This window comes from Lepidochelys olivacea (assembly GCF_965140295.1).
Source record: "Lepidochelys olivacea isolate rLepOli2 genome assembly, chromosome: 3".
NCBI lineage: Eukaryota > Metazoa > Chordata > Testudines > Cheloniidae > Lepidochelys > Lepidochelys olivacea.
In genome coordinates, this window is record NC_140413.1 from 77558539 (window position 1) to 77579354 (window position 20816).

Sequence of the window (20816 nt, forward strand, 5' to 3'; positions counted from 1 at the left end):
ATATGTATCTACCTATTTTTATACATACACATACAATCAAAAATTAGTAGACTGGCAAAAGTGTAAGAATTTCATGTGTTCATCTAGATACAAACGAACATCACACATTGTGAATAAGTGGCGATAATATACTTTTGTATTATAGATATTTTCACATAATCATTGAATTCCCTTCTACTCATATTTTATATAACGTTTAACATTTTGTCTAGATATACATGTGACATGCTGAATAGTCTACTGTCATACTGAATGATACTCCAGCTTCTTAGTTTTAGTTGTTCAGGCGTTTCTTTTCATGCTATAACATGGAAAACAGAATTCAATAAACGTTTACAATGAACTTTCATATAAGCTGCTTCTTCACATTTTTCTCCTGAATTTCAGGGTCCACTTTAATTTCTCTCTGTACCTGTAACATGTAACTAATTGCAGGAAGTATAATGGTTGTCTTTTTATTTTAAGATTATTTTGTAATGGTCCCCGAGTTAATGGTGTTACAACAGAAGTGACTATTTACAAAAAAAAAAAAAAATCTCAAAAGCATCAGTATTTTACTTATAACTTCTAAGTATTAATTGGAGAAAGAATCTCTGAGGGAATAACATTCAGTAAGTCACGTGCGGATGCAGTAATTTTGCAAGATTTCTGTTTTAAAATCTAACTGGAGCAAAGCATTCTCTAGTTATCCTAAGAAAGTTAGGTTTGTTAAAACACTATTACTTAATTAATTGTTTTGAAAGAGCCATTATGGTGGCTGCTGTGTGTGTGAATGGGATTTAAGAATAAAATACCATACACTAAATCTTGAGAAAAATCATTTACACAGCTATCATGGCTAAACTCCAAATGTACCATGTCAATAACAATGGCTCTCTATTCGCATATACAGGTAATTGGCTTCTTACATGTCACTACCAGTTATGTCATTATCAAACTTATCAACAATCTGAAATATGTTAAAATCATTTATCTGCAATGTAATGTATATAATCTAATTTGACTACATTTGTTCATAGTGGAAAATAACTGCTGCATGTATTCGAAGAGTAAGAGTGAGGCAATACCTAATGAGAGCAGATTTCTTACAGTTATGAGCTGAGAGAAACCTTGTTATGGGTTGAAACTGATATGTAAACATGCCTTTCATTTGATATATTTGTAAGCGACTGTTAAGGGACTACACCGAAAACAGGACATATTAGAATCTAGCCAAAAAATAGCACAATTTTATTTCACAGAATTATAGAAACGTAGGGCTGGAAGGGACCTCAGAAGGCCACCTTGTCCAGCCCCGTGCTCTGAGGCAGGATTAAGTATACTTAGACCATCCCTGACAGATGTTTGTCTAACCTGTTCTTAGGTGGGGGATTCCAGACTATTCATACAAATACTCCTTATTTCCCAGCGTATAAATGATGAGAGAATTTTACAAAGCACAGCGACTTCAGCAGACAAGTATCAACCCACCTCAATGCAAGATCCTCAGAGCATGCACATGGAAACAGCCACTTGTCACACCATCTCAATAATGCTAGTTACAAGTCTATTGCACACTCTGTTCTAGAAAAGGACTATTTTAAGTTACAGTGATTCATTTGCATGAAGACACTAGATTATGCCAGTAGCAAACAAACATCAAAACACAACCAACTACAATGAAAAAACTGCATGAAAGCACAACCCAAAACTAGCAATAAATTTCAAAGCATTATTGCCCTAATGGAGGATATAACAAAGTAAGCCAGCTTTTCGCAAAATCTGCTGAATTACAAACTGTCTCAATGGCCCCACATAAACACAATAAAATGGGCAATGAATTAATGGGACTGTTGTGATGAAAGGTGACATGCCAACTACCCAGTATTTGTATTAAGCAGGGAAGGGTTTTTTGAGAGTGAATGGGGAGGAAATGAACAGAACAAGGAGAGAAGTTAAAAATAGTTAAGAAATATATTAAGACAGGTGATTAAACATTTTAAAAGCTTCCTTGAGGTTATTGCTTGCAATCCATGAAAGGAAATGCCACATTTTTTTCCCCCTGATGACAGTCCCAAAATGCTACTCTAAAGAAAGACACTCTTCCCTGCTCAACAACCTTCATGAAGGAAGCGGGGAGGCGTGTAAGGAGGGAGCAGTCTTTTTTCTTATCTAATCAAAATTCAAGTTTAACCACAATGACAAAGAACATTTCCTGAAAAAGAAATTTAACATTTTCCCCTGCAAAACAAGTTAGAGGATGGCATTTTCATACAGATAAGCAGCATGCTTTTGGTTTGTATACTTGATTTACAAGACTTCTTTATTATCATTAAGACTTATTATGGAAGGTGGTTATTCTTCTCAATCCCCTTTCACTGTAGCTAGTTTTAAGGGAATTTTTAAACCCGTTACTTAAATATCTTAAGCATTAAACATGGATAAATTAGGTAACACTCTGTGGCACCACTTCAGTGTTTCTACTCCCTTTCAGAAAAGCTACAGAGGGATCTTTAAGTAGTTTGAAATGTCGATTTTCTAGAAGAAAGTTAAAAGGTTCAGTTGAACGAAGTACTGAAGAATTATGCTGGAAAAGGGAAAAAAGAGGTGGTAGTTTTCCTTTCAAAATTCACTCCGTACTCCACACCAGTGTTCTCTGATGGGTAAGCCACCTTCACCAGTTGAAGTGTCTGCTCTCTCTTGCTCAGCAGACTCCTTCTCAGGTCCAGGTCTCCTCAACCCAACGCTGTCCTATTACAGGACACATTTCCACTCTCCATCTCTACTCATCTTTCTTCTGACACATTATTAGTCCCCGTCCCACTCCTTCCTCTTCCAGGTTAGTAGCCACTACTCACATTCAAAGAGTATTAATTGGGGGGGGAGGGATAGCTCAGCGGTTTGAGCATTGGCCTGCTAAAGCAAGTGTTGTGATTTCAATCCTTGAGGGGGCCATTTAGGGATCTAGGGCAAAAATTGGGGGATTGGTCCTGCTTTGAGCAGATGACCTCCTGAGGTCCCTTCCAACCCTGATATTCTATGATTCTATGAAAGAAGTCTGCTGTTGATCAGCAGCTGAGTATCGTAAATGAAAGGCTGAAAAGGAAAAGGACCAAGCAAAACAGCAGGGATCCATCCTGAAATATCTCCTCTTTAATCCAAATAAAGATGGAAGCAGTTCACAGCATTCAGATGAAGGAATTTTACTTGGAGAGGAGGTTAGCTTACATCCACATGGAAGCAGTTTGGAACATCAAGATGAAGGTATATTACTTGGAGACGAGGGTAGCTCACATCCACAGAAAAGCAGTTTGGAAACTCAAGATGATGGAAACTTCCTTCTAGATGAAGGCAGCTCACAGAATCAGACTGATATGGAAGTGGAGAAAATTTATTCACCTTCAGAGACACGTGAAGAAACTGAAGTAAATGAAGTAGAAGGAAGAAAGGATGAGGAAGTTACAAACAAGTTACAGTATGGGGACCCAGCTTTATGGTCCAGATGTGATGACAGTGTGCGGCAAATTCTCGTGGAACATGGACCCGAATAAGTTCATGGATTTCCCTTCCCTAAGGATGGAAAGAAAAGAAAATTCTCTGCTCAGTAATACTGGACCGTACACCAGACGTGAGTCATGTTGAACAAATGACGATCATTCATTTTGTGGATATGGAAAAGTCTGCAGTATGAAGATAATGTTGAAGTGCTCATAAAGGAACATTTTTGGGGTTTCATACTGCTGAAGGAGACTGGAGCATTTCTGACAAACTATTCTACAAGAGCTTGAAACAACATCATTATCTGTTGAAAACTTAAGTGGTCAAGTCTATGATAATGAGAGTAATACGAAGAGCAAAGACAATGGTGTGCAAAGGAGAATAATGGAAATCAACCCTAGGGCCTTTTTCGTTCCTTGTAGTGCACATTCTCTGAATTTGGTTGTCAATGATGCTGCTAGATGCTGTTTGGAGGCAAGTAGTTTCTTTGACCTGGTGCAACGTGTTTTTCTCAGGCTCAACACGCCATTGGGAGATTCTGACTTGCCACGTGAATTCTCTGTGAAACCACTTAGACAAGATGGGAGAATCGCACTGATGCTTTGAAGCCTCTTCGCTATGAATTTGGAAATATTTATGATGCCTGAATTGAAATTTCTGATGATACTACCTTTACTGGATCATCTGGCAATATGGCACGCTCAGATGCAGAAGCTCCTGCAAATGGCCTTTCCAAGTTTAAATTTTTGACTTCACTCATTTTGTGGTAGAATATCCCTTTCAAGGTTAACCTCACCAGTAAGCAGCTTCAGGAAAAGAACTTGAACATATATTCTGCTATTCAAAAAACACAGCAAACTAAAAATATTCTGGAGGAATTCAGAAGTGATGAAGGGTTCGAAAGAACACTGGTAGATTTTCTCAGGCTTGCTGAAGAAATAGGCTTTCCAACAGAATTTGAACCAGGGCCAGTTCACATTCAGCAAAAGAATCATCACTTTTCATATGAAGGACAGACACACCCATTCAGAACCCAAAACAAAGGTTCAAAGTGAATTTCTACTTTGCAGTCGTTGATACTGCTATTCACTCGGTTGACGAAAAAATTCAACGAACGCAGCAGCTAGAGTCAGTATTTGGCTTTCTATATAATATCCACAGCTTGCAAAAGAAAACAGCAAAACAGATAAGAGAATTTTGTATAAAACTGGAGTTGGCATTGACTCATGAAAATTCAAAAGACATTGATGCTACAGATTTGTGTAGCGAGCTTCAGGTTTTTTCAAGACGACTTAAGAAACATTCCACTCCTGAAGAAGTACTCAAGTTTGTTCGTGAAAATGAACTGACAGTTTTCCAAATATTTTTATAGCTCTACACATTCTTTTAACTTTGCCAGTTTCCATAGCTAGTGGGAAACGTAGCCTCTTAAAGTTAAAATTGATAAAAAATATCTGCGTTCAACAACGGTGCAAGAGAGACTTGTTGGACTTGCCACAATGTCAACAGACCATGAAATAGCTGGAAAACTGGATCTAAAAGAACTAGTGACTGAATTTTCAAAACTTAAAGCAAGAAAAGTCATGTTTTAAGAGCACAAAATGTTTTTTTATTCTGAATGTTTTGTAAATACAGGTTAAAGTTCACTGAAGAGTTTTCTTATTTCTTTCTATATTGGATGTGGCGGTAATGGCAGTTAAAGCAGACTAGCGTAATGGATGATTTGGGATTTGTAATAAAAAGATTATAAACATTTTTAATGCATTTTTATTTGAAATCTGACTGATACATCATCTAGCTCTCGTGTACAAATCTATTCTGAAAATTTCGTGTCAGCCTAGATCTGCCCTTGAGGTTTGGGGGTGGGGCCGCCAATTGCAAGGTTTGCCTAGGGCGCCAGTTGCTGGTAGCTAGTCTAGGGCAGCCCCTGGTCCCCTGTCCTTCTTCTGAAAGAGTCACTCCTTCATCCTACTAGCTTCCACCAGTTCCTGGACCACTTTCTAAAGGCGGAAATAGGTAGCAGATTTATAATGGGTCTTTCTGCAGAGCTACCTGCCCCTACTTCCACCTCAAAGCATATCTCTCTCCTGCATCAGCAGCAAAAAGAGGGTCTGCAACAGGAAGTGTGACCACTAATGCAGAAAAATAATTAAAAGGTAATTTTTTCCACATTTAAAAGTACCAAATGATTTTTTTAAAGTGTAGCTAGAAAGTATAACTGCACTTTAAAATTAATGAACATTTGGAAGTTAAACAAGATCTTTAAAGATAATAAAAATTCGACCTCTCATCTCAAACAGTTGCTTCCTAACAAGACTGTGTAAGTAGACACGTCAGCCATGGGGAACAGTACGGCATCCGCCATAAAAAAAACAGGGTGATACATCAGGGCCTACAGATTTACCCTAATCGTAAGTTCAACTGTAAAAAGTGCAAGTGCACAAAATGTTACAATAACCTATAACAAATGTAAAGGGAATAGGTGCAAAAAAGCCAGACAAAAACTCTACATTAATCCAAACAAAAAAAAGCCTGTTAATATAACCCAAAGTTAAAATCATGTTTTGTAAACAAAAAATGTGGGTCCAAAAATTAATGAACCAAAATTGGTTTGTTGAATATTAGGTCCAATTGCTGGACATGACAAAATGGGCTATTCCACCCATCACTCCTCTTTTAGGTCCTTAAAGAAAGACTGTTGGGGAAAAATAAAAAACAAACAGACATAGGCTAGTGAAGAAAGCTTCACCATTACACCCCCACTGTCTCTTGGGACCCCAGGCCTACATCATCCTAATCCTGAGATGTCCTGACCAGACTGGGCCAAAAAGGGGGGCCCAGGTAACATTGCTACCAGCTCCAGCTAAAATCTCAGCCACCACATGGGATCTGACTTTAACAACAGCTACAAGAACAGCTCCAGCCCATTCTTAACTAGGTTCCATTTTCCCCAAAAAATGACAGTTATTGCCATATTTGGTACCATTTAAGAGACTGGACAAGGGGGTTTTCCTTCTAAACATTTTCTCCAGCTAAAGGGAAAGGAACAAGAGATGTTATAAGAATTAAATAAAACATTTCAAATGTTTAAAATAAAAGTGTTAAGTTTTTTCCTTTTTCTCCATCTTTAATAAAAGTTAAAAAGGATGTTCAGTGATGTGTTTGCCATGGTACTAAGCAGTCTGAGGTCTCTGTACACCAAATCACAGACCTGAATACGGTTTAACATTGGACATTGTGTTATGTTAATGCCATCTGCCCATATATTCCATCGAAGTCAATACAACAGTGACCAAAAGAAAACTGTCTCCCTATATAAACAGAAAAAACATTTATACAATGATTTTTCTGCTCCAGTGCACTGCAATATCTTAAACCATTATACAGACTCATGTATAGTGATTTAAGATATTGTGATTTCATTTTTATTAACACGAAGACAAAAACATTGATATCACTCAACTCAGCTATTGCCCCTTGACAGCTGTGACTATAGCTTTAGCAATATGCCAAGTCTCGAAAGCTACCAGACTAGTCACTGCCTTTTACCTTCAAGAAGAAACTTGTCTCTAGCCTGTTAATGCCAAGTGGACATCTTTTTTTTGTATGTGGAAAACTTGAAATAATGAGTAAAAAAGGAAAGTTTGATATCTGTGTCACTTTAAATAAATTCTACTACAGTATTACGAATATAACTACTGTACCTCATTCTGAAGTTCGTCACCACTTTTACTAGACGCAAGCATCTCATATAAAGTGCAGCAGAGATCATCTGTTGTTGGTTCTCCAGGGGTTCCTTTTAGTGATTCATTTAGAAACTTCCCAACCTCATACCACAGAAAAGAATCATCCACTTTTTCCAAGGACTTGTGATCAGAGTTATCGCCATAGCAATTCTGGAAGTGTTCCAAATGGTTATTCAGAAATTTGTTGTAATCTAAGCTTATAGTTTTCTGTTCAGCAGCCTCACCATTTATTGGCAGTTCTTCAGAGTGATCCAGGTCATGCATGTCAAATGAAAATACTATATTTTTACCAAAGAATACTCTGTTATCACCATTTTGCTCTTCAGCAATCTGTATAAGTGCAGTAAGCTGTTCTTCAGTGAAGTAAGAAGCAATCCGGCACGTGGCACTACAGGCGGCAGTAGCAGACGATGATGGAAAGGGCCCAAACGTCTGCCTGATTGCCTTTGTTTCTTCATGACCAACGCACTCCTTCATGTGAAACGTCTTAAAGAGAAAAACAGCTCCACTTTCAATTGCCTCTTGTCCATTTTCAGTTCCTACTGTGCACAAAAACAAAAGAAACTTCACTACCTAAATTCTAACAACTACAATAATTCTCTTTTACTGCCTATCACATAAATGTATTCAATTTGTTGCTCCAAATAGTGCCATATGAGCAATTAGAGTGACATGAATCTTTAATCTAAGAATAAAACAATAAGAGTAAGTTGTTGCAGGGTTTTACAGTTAGAAAAGGTGTTGTAATAATAAAGCATCTAGATTTTACTCTTTTTAGTTGTACTTTTATTTATTAAGGATTTCTAGGTCTATCATTTTGATACCCTGTATCAGTGGTTCTCGAACTAGGGCCGCTGCTTGTTCAGGGAAAGCCCTCATTGGCCTGCAACGGCGAACAGTGGCCAGTGGGAGCTGCTATCGGCCGAACCTGAGGACGCGGCAGGTAAACTAACCGGCCCGGCCCATCAGGGGCTTTCCCTGAACAAGCGGCGGCCCTAGTTTGAGAACCACTGTCCTATATGAACTTAAAAAAAATAAACCTATTTTCACACCATCAATATTCTTTGTACAAACCAACATTTTTTAAAAATTGGAGAAGTGTTGAGAATGTAAATCAAGTAACCTGACTGAATGTTCTAATTTACTTTAGAACACAAGACAAAGACAAAGCTCTTCTCTGCTACCCTAGCTTGATTCAGCCATTAGGAATTTACTGCATACTGTACAATACATACATTCTAGTTTTAGAACTAATGCAACATCATGTTTATCTGTATCAGTTAATGCTGGATACAGATATTTTTCTATGGACAGAAACAGAAATTTACAGTGTGCTCAAATCAACAAAAGCATAAAGAATATTAATTTTACCATCTATATTTATAAATCAGAGTCAAGAAGAGCTTCTTGGGAACCAAATGCCAAGAGAACCTTTAACTTAGTTGTTGCTGGTTCTGATGATGATTATTTCATTTGCCTTGTTCTTGATTTGTCTCTTTTTACAAGTAATACGTAAATATACTCATTTATAGCGAAATTATGAAATATGTAATTTTGACAGACACTGTATACCCCTAAGTTTTGTTTATTTGCTTACTGCTGTTCTGGGATAAAAACAAAAAACAAAGAAACCCAAAAAATCTTTTGTACTAAATTAGCTTTAATATATCAGGCGCTTTGGGAAGCAAAAGGGCAAACAATGAATTTAATTACATAGTTTCTAATGTAGCTGCTCCCTGGTTACTTTTAATCCTTTTTAAAGTGTTTCAGTACCAGACACAGATATCCCAGGAATCCAATGACAAAAAAATATCCATCCACAAACACCTCCTCAAATATTCATGCTTAAGTACAAATCATATTCCTTAAAGTCACCAAGAATATGATCCTGAAACTTTTCAAAGATGTAGAGCAGCTTTTTCGTTCATAGGCTAGAGAGCAATTACTTCTTTGTACCCCAGTAGAACAAATAATGCTGTCAGTCACAGTGCGAGTTAGTTCTGATTAAATATTTCTAAGACAACTCTGAATGCTGATGATTGGCTAACTGTAAGTGATAGCACCTGTGCCTGACTGAAGACATTGGTGTTGAGTTTAAAGCACAGTAGCAGGCCAGCCTGAACTTGTTTCTATACCTAGGATAGAATAAACTAGATCTCTCTTTGCTCTCTAAGCAATGAAACCTGAGTTAATCTAGTCAGCACCAAAATATTGAGAAAATATCCTTAGGAATTCCAACAGGTTTCAATCATATTAATTCTGAGATCTGAGTATATCAACTTTTAACTTCACTTCCTCCTCAGAAAAGCACTGGACATGAAGACAAAAAACCTCAAGAATTGGGATGATGAAGATGACTCAATAACTAGTTCTGTGATGTCACCATCTGTTCACACAAAGAAATTGTTATAGTGTATATAGAGCTGAATAGCCAGGATTTAAAATATTCTTCATCATATATAAGAAGAAAGTAATTACAAATAAATTGATTTTCTGCACAAGGATTTAACGGAGTAGTTTTAGAAGATGCTAAGAAACCTTGAAGTCAATGGTACTCGGCGCCTTTGGAAACATCAGGCCACAACTGAGTAATGAATATTCAAAACAAGCAAGATTACTAATGTTCAAAGTAATTTAAAAAGTTATTTAAATCATTCTTGTTGTTTGATAAGGTAAATTTAATTCAATAAGATGGCTAGATTTAACAAGTTCCACTACTCATTTATGTTGCAAAAATTGGGGAACATGTTTCTGATTTATTTTATCTAAGGCCTGGTCTACACTACGGGGTTAGGTCAAATTTAGCTGAGTTAGGTCGATTTAAAAATGACAGCGTCCACACAACCAACCCTGTTCCGTCGACCAAAAGGGCTCTTAAAATTGACTTCTGTACTACTCCCCAACAAGGGGAGTAGCGCTAAAATTGACCTTGCTGGGTCAAATTTGGGGTAGTGTGGACACAAATCGACAGTATTGGCCTCCAGGAGCTATCCCAGAGTGCTCCATTGTGACCACTCTGGGTAGCACTTAGAACTCTGATGCACTAGCCAGGTACACAGGAAAAGCCCCAGGAACTTTTGAATTTAATATCCTGTTTGGTCAGCGTGGCGAACTCAGCAGCACAGGTGACCATGCAGTCCCCCCAGCATCGTAGAGCATAGAATGTTTCTATGCTCCCCCTATCATCTCCGTCCCTGAGGTTATCGCAGATTAGAAGGCAAAAAAAACCGCACTTGCGATGACATTTTCCGAGCTCATGCAGTCCTCCAGCACTGACAGGGCACAGCTTAATACATGGAGACATTAAGTGACAGAGGCCAGGAAAGAATTAAGTGAGCGTGAAGAGCAGAGGCAGGACACGACGCTGAGGCTAATGGGGGAGCAAACGGACATGATGAAGCATCTGTTGGAGCTGCAGGAAAGCCAACAAGAGCACAGACCCCCGCTGCATCCACAAGAACGTATGGGGGGGTGTCGAGGAGGCTCCAGGCACCCAGCCACTCCACTCCAGAGGATGGCCCAAGCAACAGAAGGCTGTCATTCAAAAAGTTTGATTTTTAGCATGGCTACAATAAGCAATGTGGCTTTGTCCTTCCCTCCTCCCCCACCCCACCCAGGCTAACTTGTCCTTTATCTCTCTCTTTTTTTTTTAAATTAATACTGAAAGAATGCAAGGTTTCAAAACAATAGTTACTTTATTTCGAAGGGGGGAGGGTGGTTGGCTTACAGGGAATTAAAATCAACAAAGAGGGTGGGTTTGCATCAAGGAGAAACACACACAACTGTCACACCGAAGCCTGGCCAGTCATGAAACTGGTTTTCAAAGCTTCTCTGATATTCAGCGCACCTTGCTGTGCTCTCCTAACTGCCCTGGTGTCTGGCTGCTCAAAATTGGACACCAGGGGATTTGCCTCAACCTCCCACCCTGCCATAAATGTCTCCCCCTTACTCTCACAGATATTATGGAGCACACAGCAAGTAGCAATAACAATGGGAATGTTGGTTGCGCTGAGGTCTGACCTAGCCAGCAAACAGCGCCAGCAAACTTTTGAACATCCAAAGGCACATTCTACCACCATTCTGAACTTGCTCAGCCTATAGTTGAACTGCTCCTTACTACTGTCCAGGCTTCATGAGCCATGGGAGCAAGGGGTAGGCTGTGGTAGGTGCGACTGCACGGTGCTGCCGGCTGGGAGAGCAGCCTGAGCCAGAAGCCTCCAGCTCGCATGATATTCCAGGAAGGACTGAATCTCCATGAGACAAAACTTAAAGAAAAGAATGACCTCTGGCTCCCATTCGGTGCTCGAAGATGAGGATAGCCATGTCTGTCCAGGAGCCCCAATCTACCTCACTGAGGTCTGCCAGGAGCACCCGGAGACATACGACGGCTATCAGTCCTACTGCACCGTCTGCCGTGAAGGCAAGGAGCTGCTGCTGCGTAGCAATGCAGTACCACGTCCACCAGCAGCAGCCAGGAGATGTATGGTGAGCTGAGCGGGCTCCATGCTTATCGTGGTATGGCATCTGCATGCGTAACCCATGAAAAAAGGCGCAAAATGATTGTCCGCCATTGCTTTCACGGAGCAGGGAGGGGTCTGATTACATGTACCCAAAACCACCCGCGACAATGTTTTTGCCCCATCAGGAATTGGGAGCTGAACCCCGAATTCCAATGGGCATCAGAGACTGCGGGAACCGTGGAATAGCTACGAGCTCTGTCCCTTAGTTTAATAAAGGTATATCTGCAGCCCACCACTTAGCATCCAGACCCACCCCACAGCCCCAGCTCTGCTCCCGCCCCACTCCTCTGACCCGGCGCTCCAGCTGGGGAGTGGGGTTGTGGCAGGGGGGCTTGCCCAGCTCCAGTGCTCCAGCCACGGAGCGGGGCACGGGGGCTTGCCCAGCTCCCACTGCCCGCCAAGCGCTCCTGTCAGAGAGCGGGGCGCGGAGGCTTGCAAGGCCCCACCCCCCACTCTCCCTCTGGTGCACCAGGCAGGCAGAGCAGGGCAAGCCCCATTCCCCAGCGGGAGCACCAGGCAGGTGAAGCGGAGCAAGCCTTAAGCACCAGGTAGGGGGGCGGAGTAGGTGGGGGCACAGGGAGCACATTTTTACAGGTCCCCCCCAATTTTCTGGGGGCCCTGGCCAGCGTGTCATTCCTCCCCTCACAGGGCTGGCTGGAGGAGGGGAAAGTGGCCCTGATCACTCCTACCCCCACCATTGCCTGCCCACTCCAAGTCGGGGCCGACCCGTGTTCCCATCCTCGCTACGCCACTGATACCTGACATCAATTTCTGATAAAGTAAATAGCCCAGTATAGCTGGACTCAGAGGTTACTGGCAAAAACTGACATTGCTTCCCAGACAGAAAGTCACTTTGTATGTCAGCCTGGCCAAGGGTTTTCTTCTTTGGAGCAAAATGTCTCAAACCACAGAAAAGCAGTTTCTTTCTGCAGATGTCATTCAGGCAGTCACGTGCAAGGATGTACGACTCGGATCCCATAGGACTACCAAGGTGATAGGCTGCCATATTTACACATAACAGATTTATGTAGCTTAAGCCCCACCAGTCATATTTACCCTGTGGCTGCTGTTTGAGATTTCTGAAACAGTAACGAGGAAAGAATACAGGAAAATTTAAGCTTACCCCCATCAAACTCAGGGAGATAATCCTTAGCCAAGCATCAACTATGAATGAAACAAACCTACAAAAACATCTCCTTGACCCTCGTGCTGATAAGGGGTGACTAGGAGCTAATGGGGCTCAACTCCACTAATAATGCTAACTGAAATTTTTTCAACAAAAAGTTTTTTTTTAAAAAATAGGGTTTTGTTGAAAACAAATTTTTCCCACATATTTTTTCTCACAAAGTTTTGTTTATTGAAAAATATTCAAAATTTTTGAAATATTTTCATTTTGACAGACTGGGAAATTCCTCTCCCCCACCCCACCGCTTTTAAAAAAAAAAAAAAAACACAACAAAAACTAAAAACAGTAACTCCACTCCGTCCCCTATACTGGTAAAAGGGGTGGAGAGGCTAGAGGCTTCTTCTCGGTCTCTTGTTTCCTAAGTACCTAGTTTCAGAATGACAAAGTTGTTAAAAAATCCATTCTCTAATATTACAACTATTTCTGCACTGAAGTAGATACCACCAGACTTGTTCTCTTCTCCACTTGTTGATGTGCCAAAAGTAACTGTAGCAACTTTTAATTATTGGAGGTTGATTAAAGAGAAGTAAGAGACAGCACTAACAATATGAGAAGCAACAATTCCAGAAAATGGAAAATTAAATCAAAGTTAAAAGACATCCTGAGGCCCCAATTCCAACGTTAGATATGCATGTGTAACTGAGACTAGCTTTAGTTTCCAGGGTATATCTGAGGGAAGAACTGAAGAGTACAAAACATATCAACTTAAAATTTGGTTTTCAGGCTGATGGTATTAGATTACTAACAAATTAAGACTTACCTATTTGTTTTGCAGCCTGTAATATAGTTCTTAAATCTCCAGATACAGACTGTTGTTCTTTCTTGTCCAAACTGTCTTCAACAAATTTTACTATCTTCTTCCATGTAAGCTCGGAGCTCATTAACTGTTTATGTAATTTTGATCTTTTATTCTGAAAAAGAATAGATTAATCAGAGAAAATAAATGTTAGAAATGTGCATTTTGTTTGGAATTAACATGCAGTTCGTAAAAACAAAAGCTAATTGGAGCTGCGGAACCTGTCCTTGTTTTAAACAGCTTCCCTACAAGAATTATGCTTTTATCCTTGAAGATGTACTTACTGGAGTATGGGATGCATCACATATTAAGCAGTCACATTGATACACCACATATTTTTAAAAAGAACAGACAAAGGGGGAATAGTAAGATGTTACCAAAAAGCCCCAAGCTGTTTAAGAGGATGATAGGCATAAGAACACACACCTAAACAGACCATGGTTCATCTATTGAATTTCTAACAATAACCAAAGCCGAACGCTTCAGGAGGGCATGAAATAATTCCCCTGATCATGCAATTTCATACCGTAAAAGGAAATTCCTTACTGACCCCAGCTGGTCAGTTTATACCTTGAAGCAGAAGGATCAATGACCATATTGTTACAGCAGTTTTTAGACTTCTTCATACCAGTAGAGTGTTCTAAGCTTTAAAATCTTACTAACATTATTTGCCTCAAATGTCTAAGTTCAGTAAATTCCAAAGGTTAATTATATGTTGTAGATAAAGGTTTTATCTGACATTTTAAGATACAAGATGGGATTCTGAATGTAAATACTAGCCGTTCTTCCTGTATTTTTATAACTATTTTTCCAGTTAGTGCGGATGCAGTTCTTTACTGCATACATGAAGCAACCTAACGTATCCACTTTCCCCATGGTACGTATTCCCATTGAAATGGCCCAAAGTGTAAATATTCAGTCCTTTCCCTTCCTATTTGAGTGATACTTACCTGTTCTAAACCCAAACAGCCTCATGTCAGAAACTGGCTGTGTTGTTCCTACTACCCAGCCACCAACACTGGGTCTGAACCCCACTCCCTCACATACACACAAAATGAGAAAATGAAGAGCAACACCAGATTAGCCTCTCTACATCATTCACTAATATTTTTCGATTAAAAAGCTATGTTAAGAGAACATTACGGTTGCAAAGTCAAACTAATTTGGCCTCCTTGTGCGCATATATGGTGATAGTATGTGATCATGTAATTAAAGACTATTTATAATTTCCCAAAGGAACTTTCCTTATTCAGTGCCCAGGATGGATGGTGCTCACCTAATGAGCTGCCCCCCCCCCTTTTTTTTTTAATTCTCTTTGTTCAATATGTGGTGCTAAGACCTTTTTAATGCACATTATTCAAACTCTGCTCGGAAGACAGATAAGCTCTTCTATAGTACTCATCACTATAGTATGAGAGTTCTTCACAGTATTATTGAATTTAGTTTCTCAGTATTCTTGTGATGAGAAGGGCTATTAATATCCCCATTTTACAGATGGGTGACTGAGGCACAGTGAGATTAAGGTCTAAAGTTTCTATTAGTTTTGTGTCTCCAATTTGAGATGCCTGGAACCTGATTTTTTCTGAGTACTTAGCATAATAAAGCATTTTATATAATCAAATCACAGCTGCTTTTGACTTCAGTTGCACCTGTAAGTGCTCCACACGTCCACAAATCAGATCCTTGGAATCTCACATTTGCCAACCAGAACGTGAAGAAAACACAGTGACCGCTTGTGAAAAGTTTGGCTTAAGTGACTTGCCTAGCTTCATATAGGAATTCAGGGGAAGCATTCAATTGTCTTAACCATGAGACCATCCCTTCTCTTCCTGCAGTTCCCTGCCTCATTTGCTACACATCTTCCAACTTCTGCAACCAATGAGGTGGGATCCTACAACTGCCTCTTTCATTACAACCCTTATTCACCCCCAGAGCAGACCCATCCTGTACATTAAATGAAGCAAGGGTCTTGGGGGGTCAGGGGAGAGATTATGTGACCACATAATTAAAGACTGTATCATAATACACAAATGGGCCTGTTACAAAACGCACTGCCTGGAACACCCTCTCGCAGCGAGACCTGGCGTTGCATTGCTCTGCCTCAGTTTTCCCCCTCTTCTGAATCTTGAATAGGGACTTCAAAGTCTCTGTTTCAGTAACACCTTTGTTTGAGCTCATTTATTAAAACACAAAATATTCCAAATCCAAAGATAAACTCCTCAGAGTCCAAGATGACAATGTCCAACAGACTCAGAAATGTAGGCTCTCTGCCAACACCAAGGCTCCTCTCCCATGCTGACCTTCAATAATGTTCAGAGTAAGTTCTTACTAAACACAAGAAAATATAGATTTGCCCCCCTTTCTGGGCACCTCTTCTGCACATTCTTTGCCAATACTCCCAGGCTCTGCAGAGTCCTTACTTGATGTTTTAACCAAGCACCACCTTCCAGGGCTTTCTCCCTAGAGCCTCTTTTGGTCAGCAGGTTCCCATTGCCTCCCCTCCCAGGGGACTCTGGCAGCCTCTCTGTCATAAATATAAAGGGAAGTGTAAACCCCTTTAAAATCCCTCCTGGCCAGAGGAAAAATCCTCTCACCTGTAAAGGGTTAAGAAGCTAAAGGTAACCTCGCTGGCACCTGACCAAAATGACCAATGAGGAGACACGATACTTTCAAAAGCTGGGAGGAGGGAGAGAAACAAAGGGTCTGTGTCTGTCGGTATGCTGCTTTTGCCGGGGATAAAACAGGAATGGAGTCTTAGAACTTTTAGTAAGTACTCTAGCTAGGTATGCGTTAGATTATGATTTCTTTAAATGGCTGAAAAAAGAACTGTGCTGAATAGAATAACTATTTCTGTCTGTGTGTCTTTTTTGTAACTTAAGGTTTTGCCTAGAGGGATTCTCTATGTTTTGAATCTAATTACCCTGTAAGGTATCTACCACCCTGATTTTACAGGGGGGATTCCTTTACCTCTATTTACTTCTATTTCTATTAAAAGTCTTCTTGTAAGAAAACTGAATGCTTTTTCATTGTTCTCAGATCCAAGGGTTTGGGTCTGTGGTCACCTATGCAAATTGGTGAGGATTTTTACCAAACCTTTCCCAGGAAGTGGGGTGCAAGGGTTGGGAGGATTTTTGGGGGAAAGACGTGTCCAAACTACGTTTCCCAGTAAACCCAGTTAGAGTTTGGTGGTGGCAGTGGATATTCCAAGGACAAAGGATAAAATTAATTTGTACCTTGGGGAAGTTTTAACCTAAGCTGGTAAAAGTAAGCTTAGGAGGAGGTTTTCATGCAGGTCCCCACATCTGTACCCTAGAGTTCAGAGTGGGGGAGGAACCTTGACACTCTCCCAAAAACCATTCCACTGACCCTGCTTCCTGTTCACCTCTCCTTAATGAGAACAGGTTCTTTATAAAGGAACACCTATTCACTTCTTAATAGCATTCAATTAAGGGCCAGAGGCTTGGAGCCAGCCAGCCCTGTTCATTAAAGGGGCAGGCCACCCTGTTACAGGACCAAAATAAGGCTTTTTGTCTGATCCATCTTCCCACTGCACCCTCATTCACCTTCCAGACATCAGCCTCTGCCTGTCCCCACACATACATGCACCACAAGCTCTCCTCCCAGCCCCATTCTCCTGCACTAAGTTCATTGTCACAACCTCCACAACAACCTCCACATCCCGTCCGTCAAGTCCACTCCACAAAGCTGGTTCCTCTCCCAATCTGTCTTCTCCTTACCCCTATCCAGTCCCAGTCCCCCAACCCCAGGCTCCTCAACTGACCTCATTCCTTCTCCACCCTGGCTCCTTGTCCCAGTCCCCTACTTCTCTCACACACCCAGCTTCTCATCCAATCTGTCTCGTCTCTACCCTCTAGCCCCTGTGATCAGCCCCACAGCAGCCCAGAGAAGCAATTCCAAGGAAAGCCTTGCTCAGCTCCCACAGCCCCACTCTAGAACATGCTCAGTGCAGATGTAATCTTTGGAGAATATAGTTGCTGAACTCTAATAAGTCTCTAAAAAGCATGTGCAAATCAAGATTTTTTTTTGAAGGCCCACAACTTGGACAAATTTCACAAGAACAGTAGAAGGCAAATCCCTGACACCATAATGAACCCCCTTCCAAATGTCAAGTGCCTGCTCCAAAGCCTGGAGGTGTTAGAGCTTCTCAAAATAACTTCTTCGAACCAGATCATTATTATGAGCAAATCAATGTCTTTTTCTTTAGTCCCAATTTTCAAATGGACTGAACCATTTTTGCTAAAACCTTGCAAAAAAAAAATTCAGCATGAGGCAGTGTCACACTGTGGGGTGCAATGCAGATCAGTGAGGGGGTGTGTCACTGCCTGTCCTGTAACCCCAAGTGCCTCAAAATGCTTTGCTGCTACTCTCTTTACTGGACACTTCCAGCCATCATAAAAGAATGCACTGCGTATCTGTCTGATAAGCAGTCCTGGTTCAGCGCTCCAATTTCAGCAGCCTGCTTGTTACACTACTGCCTGATTACCCAAAATCCCCTAGTCCCAAATTTTCTCAAAAGCATGTGCTCTGCAATGTCCAACCCTCTCCTTGACCATTCAGAGATATTAAGGTTTGTTTGTTCCTTTAAAGATACAATACCCAACACTCACTTTTCTTCAACCACAGCACTGGGCTGGTTTATACTGAAAGTAAAACAAGTTTAGTCTCAAAAAGAGGTAAGATTTTAAGAGAGTTTTAAGTATAACGGATAGCGCTAGACATAATTAAACACCTTTTCTAGAGGCTAAGACTTAAAAAAACAAGCTACAGCCTTTGTTCAACATAGTTTCTTTAGCAATCTACTTTCCAGCAAAATGGCTGACCACCCCTCCGGTCAGGATTTCCCTGTCAAGAGTGCTGGGTTCCTTTGTCTTAGGTAAAAGATCACTTGGGGTTCTTTGTCTCTCTTTTATACTCCAGTGCACCTCTGAAATGGATTCTTCTGAAGACTACTTGGGGGAGGAGGTAAAGTTCATTCAAGCTGTGAGGAAAGCAACATGGAGTCTGGTGGCAAAGGAAGTTCCAGACTGGTTTCTTCCCCTGATGGAGTTTGCTAAAATACAGACTGTTTCCTTCAATCTCCTTCCCCCGCAACGATGCTGAAAGGTCATTTCCTCTGCTTGTTGGCTTGATGATCCTGTTTATCATCTATGTAAATTAGATTTCCATTGTCTCTTAATGTACTTTGGAAGTACCTTTAAGGTGGCATTCTTGTCTAGAGTGGGATAGCTTTAGTCCTGCCTGCCAGTCATTTGATAACAACAAATTTGATAACAATTTTCAATGTTTTAATTTGTCCTCTGTACATATGCCGCACAATAATATTAATTTTCAGCATGGTATTAGCTTTCTATTGGTATCTTACATGACACCTTCTAGATACATCAGTGAGTTGGGGCACACTAAACTGGTGAGGCCAACTGAAACTTACCACCAGGTATTAGTGAGCCTCTTGCTGTTTTGGGATGCTGCTAGGGTGACCAGCAGACAACCATCATGAAAAATTTCAACCTGAATGATTTAAGTTTGGTACCACTCATAAGCTACTGAAAACAGGATCTTTATAACGGGAAGCATTGGGCAACCCTCACTAGAGGTGTTGTTACCTGCATCACCTATTTATGAATTCTATTTCCTATCTATCTTCTCTTTTCCCAACTAAATACATGAATATCAGTATTTTTAAGCTTTCCTGAAAGGGAAGACCCCCCACCACCAAAACCATCCCTCATTCTAGCCAAAGTAAATTCAGTCTTGTATGAACATAATGGGATAAGCAGGAAATGCACACGGAATCTATACTTAAATAGTCTTCCTGATCTTCCCATTAAAAAAATAGCAGTTTACCTTAAGGAAACAGAATAAATAGACTCTTACAACATCCACTAGAATTTAAAACAAAAAAACCTAAAAAGATAAAACTTAGTATCTTTACCATTAAGTCACCCAATTCTTCACTATAATCATCTTGTTTAGTGACATTTGAAAAGGAGCGTAAAGCTCCCGTAAGACGAGGTAAGGCCATCTGTTACTCATTCAGTGATCCATACAATGAGAAATTAAGTCACACTCCAACTTGTAGAAACCTAAAAGAGAACAAAAAGAACAAATGAAACTTTGCTGACACTTTAAAAACAAATTAACATAAGCCTACTTTCAAACAGGTAGAAACAGACATTCATTATTTTTGAGCAGGGGTTCTCAAACTTCTTTGTACCATGACCCCCGTTCTGACAACAAAAATTACTACACAACCCCACAAGAGGGGACTGAAGACACAGCCCGAGCCCCGCCACCCCGGGCAGGGGAGCCAAAGCCCAAGGGCTTCAGTCCCAGTGAGGGGCCTGTAACCTGAGCCCTGCCACCCAAGGTTGAAGCCCTTGGGCTTAGGCACCAGGCAGTGGGGCTCTGACTTTGACCCCGGGCCCCAGCAAGTTTAACGCCACCTCTGGCGACCCATTTAAAACAGGGTCCTGACCCACAGTTTGAGAACCGCTATTTTTGAGCACTGAAAACTATGCTAGGGACTTCATGCAAGCAAGCAAAAATAGGGTCCTTTCCTTGACATACACAAACAGGCAAAAGTAAGAAGTATGGAGAAGGAAACAGGAAAATAGATAAAGGGATGGGAACTACAAGGACCATAATAAAATAAGATGATGGGGTTACTCTGGATGGCTGACCCCCCCCCCCCCCACACACCTACATGAACTAAAGTTACCAGTAATGGATAAGAGCATAAATTATTTCTTTATCACTAACACCACAAAAGGTATTACAGTAAATCTATGCGACTAACATAGTGACAAACAAAGAATTACTATCTATTTAGGAATTCATTTTCAATCAGGAAGTTCTGGCAGATTTCAGTTCATTCAGCTGTTTCCAGCAATGTAAAAGAGAGCTTCACCATTGAACTGTTGCTCTCTTGTATCTTCTTCCTTGGAAATGACTCCACAATTTTTAAACAGACAATCAAGGGATCACACAAAGTAATTTTAAAAAGTGTCATTTTTACTCAAACTGAGGTTCACAATATTCACCCTTCCAAACTCTTAAGAAAAAGGAAAAAC

At 40.6% G+C, this 20816-nt stretch overlaps 1 protein-coding gene across 2 annotated transcripts in view; it reads right to left on the reverse strand.

The window, feature by feature from the left end:
- The window catches only part of ASCC3 (activating signal cointegrator 1 complex subunit 3), a 519828-nt gene that overhangs the window by 477874 nt on the left and 21138 nt on the right, over positions 1–20816 (reverse strand). The window contains exons 2-4 of one of the 2 annotated variants that reach the window (XM_084624580.1): positions 19679–19829; positions 13690–13840; positions 7182–7762 (exon numbers count right to left, since the gene is read on the reverse strand). In XM_084624580.1, the coding sequence (XP_084480706.1) occupies positions 7182–7762; positions 13690–13840; positions 19679–19768 (822 nt within the window). In that variant the 5' untranslated portion in view covers positions 19769–19829. Of the gene's footprint in view, positions 1–7181; positions 7766–13689; positions 13841–19678; positions 19830–20816 lie in introns of both variants that reach the window. The other variant, XM_084624579.1, reaches the window with a different exon arrangement.